Source organism: Diaphorina citri, unplaced genomic scaffold, assembly GCF_000475195.1.
Source record: "Diaphorina citri unplaced genomic scaffold, Diaci psyllid genome assembly version 1.1 scaffold2513, whole genome shotgun sequence".
NCBI lineage: Eukaryota > Metazoa > Arthropoda > Insecta > Hemiptera > Psyllidae > Diaphorina > Diaphorina citri.
The window spans coordinates 1-3,366 of NW_007379934.1; the positions used below are offsets into that span (position 1 = coordinate 1).

The 3,366-nt window shown below is 38.3% G+C and overlaps 1 protein-coding gene across 1 annotated transcript in view; it reads right to left on the reverse strand.

Moving 5' to 3' along the window:
• Positions 1 to 633: 633 nt before the first annotated feature.
• The window catches only part of LOC103519061 (putative GPI-anchor transamidase), an 18,959-nt gene continuing 16,226 nt past the window's right edge, over positions 634 to 3,366 (reverse strand). The window contains exon 6 of the mRNA XM_026830679.1: positions 634 to 1,132. Coding sequence (XP_026686480.1) covers positions 1,075 to 1,132 — 58 coding nt within the window. The 3' untranslated portion in view covers positions 634 to 1,074. The remainder of the gene's footprint in view (positions 1,133 to 3,366) is intronic.

Genomic DNA, 3,366 nt, shown 5'->3' on the forward strand with positions numbered 1-3,366 from the left:
GGTGTGGTATTAGTATAGCAGCATTAGTGGTGTGGTGTTAGGGTGTTACTGATGTTAGTGGGATATGGGAAATGGTGTAGTATTAGTATAGCAGCATTAGTGGTGTGGTGTTAGGGTGTTACTGATGTTAGTGGGATATGGGAAATGGTGTGGTATTAGTATAGCAGCTGTGAGGCAAAGAGGGGGGAAGAAGATGAAGACGCAAAACTTTCCCTTTTTAGAAACTTCCCAACTTGTTCTCCTTCTTTATATATTAGATTTCTAGTGCACTTGTATGTACCTACCACTACCTACCCCAACATCTTGTATGTATTTGTTATTATTTTCAAATGGGTGGATGGGTAGATACTTGTTTTTTTCAGGGACTTCTTTTTCATCTTAGATTTGCATTGTTCTTTGTTTTGTTTTCTCTTCGTCTTTTGTCTTTTGTTTGACTGCTCATTTCTCATTAGTAGGAAACTAACTATATATTCTCATTATTATTTAGAACCGTCTCGTCTATGCGTGAGAAGTACGTACCTACAAAACTCTGGAATAGTTGGAATAATCTTTGAAAAATTTAAGATTTTTAAGAAAATAGAAGAGCTATGAATCGAAATACAAGAAGCTACAATAAATAAAAAGAAAGTAATAATTTAGGTATTTGAACTATTGACTACAAAGTGATCATATTATTTACAAAATCTTCACATAAATTTGAAAATCGTATTGTTATTGATATTTATTAAAGTGTGCACTGTGCAAACATTGAATTATAATGTTATTCACACCAAAATCATCTTCATTAGCTAATTGAGTCGATTGCATATATCAGTAAATCAGTATAAATAGAATAAATTGCATATGTACCTCTTTAAATCAACTTAATATCAAGGTATACGTATACACGATAGTTACACTCTTAAGTGCAGTGCAATAGTCCTAAACAAAAATGGGCGCGGCACACAAGGGATCAAGAAGAGACCGCCTTAACATAATAATACAGTCTTATGTACATGATTTAGTACTAATATATGGGTCGTTAATCAGTTAATGGCTTAGTACTAATCTATGGACAGGCAGATATATTCAGTCTTAGAACTCAGGGAATTGAGGTAAATAAGTGAACCTAGTGTCTTGATCCAATTCACGTCTGAAAACACAAACAAAATATGAGGTATAATTACCCAAAAAATGGCTTTCTTCTGACGCATTGATTTCATGTCACTTCTGGGATTCGAACCACGGTACCCTCGGTTATAAATCCAATGTGAGTGCCAAAATAAACTTGGCAAAAAAAAGATCTTTAGTGATAACGGAAAAAAAAAAAATATAAGGGTTTTAGCCTTTATTTTGGGAACAAGCTATCCGCCTACTCACATTAACCCCACCTAGGCTAAGTGGGTCACAAAAAGCCAGCAGCTCGCGATTTCCCAAATGGTCACCCATTCGGATACTAACCAAGCGCAAAGTTGCTCAACTTCAGTGATAAATGGGGAACTGGTTCATTCAACTTACTATCACCGCACCGCTGGCTAAAACATTGATTTTATTATTATTATTATTCATTATCGAGATATTGAAAAATAAACGTTGAAATATTGCAATATTGATTTACTTTATTTTTTATATTATACTATTGGTATTCAATGGGCATAACTTACTCTTCCACTAGTAGCAAGGCTAGTTTCCTTGAATGTCGATATACTTCCATGAGGGTGCCACTCAGCTCTATCAGGACGTATAGCGATCCGAAGAAACACAGTGATCGGGACATGTTTGGGGTCTGCGTGGGAATCAAAATCGGCTTACTAAGTACCGATCGTAGAGATGCGATACCCGTTTGGGACTATACTGCGCAACTTGAAACAATTTAAAAAGTCAACCGTATAAATACCTATATTGAATAATAGTAGGTAAAATAAATGCAATCATCTTTGTGTTATTAATTGGCCACAATGTTTTGGTGCACTCAGTTCAGCATTGTAGGTTTTCCCCAAATAGGTGTCTCACTAATCCTAACACCCACGACGTACCATACTGGCACCGGGTCGCTATGGCGGATTTATATGTACTCTACATAGCTTACTCTCATTTTTCTTCGAGGCTGAGTGCCCCGCAACGGCCAGTCACGGAATTCCAATCGTTGGGCATGATCGCAAATTCTTTTTGACCAAGTCCGAGAATGAACCCGGAAGCCCGGATTTCCAGAGTGCAAATGACCACTACCGGCACAGGAGCTTGAAGTTAATTATCCAATAGAAATAGACAGATCCAATTTATCTAGATAGAAGAGACAGGCTATCATCACTTACAAAGTCTCCATGGTCTTGGCGCTGTCCAAATGCAGCATCCTCCAGAACAGCTCCAGAGCGTAGTATATATATCTGTTAATAAATATAACACACCGATTAGCTGAGTCTACATGATGAGTGTAGAGAGTTTCACGCCACTAGGAGGGAAGCCGATGGCTAGAACTGTTGGTGTGAATTAGAACTTCTCATACATGGAGAGGGGGGACGCCTGACAGGTGTCCTATCCATGAAGAACACCGGCTGAAATACGAGGATTGAAAACTAAGATAGAAGAAGGGCGAGAAGGAAATGTGGTTGATTGGTTTTAAGTGTTTTAAGATGCTTCTTCACAAATGTTGTTCGCGCCGCTTATTTGAAAAGCCAGGAAGGTCCGGGTTCGATGTCACTATCGACAAGACAATTTATACTTCGTGTTTTCCATTAAAACACCAGTTTCACACGGGTTACTTGTATACCTTCTGGCTGTTCTCGTGTGACCCAGCATGCTAAATGGGAATTATTTGTGTCTCGTTCTCGCGTCCATCTGATGAGAGCATACTGCCGGATAGGCATGAAAACGACACGACCATACGATTCTGCAATCTCAGCAGTCGTTTCATTGCTAGCGAAAACTTAACAAGTGGGTGCCGTTCCCTCCGGGAATTGGTGTTAGTCACGTATTGTTATTTCGATCGTGGTAAAGGAAGAATCAGTACCTATGTACCTACCTAATTTATTTAATATCTAGTTAATTATTATTATTATTACTTAGTTATTATCTCATTCATTATTATTGTGTTGATTTTGATTTTCTTTCATGTAATGATCTAAAATCAAGACCTATAGCCCGTTTCTCCCTTTATTTCTTTAGTCACCATCACTTTATTGGCCTTGCTCCGGGCGTAGCGTGGTAACATGAAGTGACGGCTAAAACCGGTCTTAAATGACTCGACTGAACGTGTCCTATCTAACAACTTTCTCGCTCTTTGAGGCTTCATAGGTCGTCGCGAGCAAATTTCGAGATCCAGAGGCTCATTGTGTGAGAAAGATGGTTGGAAAAAATCCCCAAAACCAGTTGTTTTTTCATTTTTGG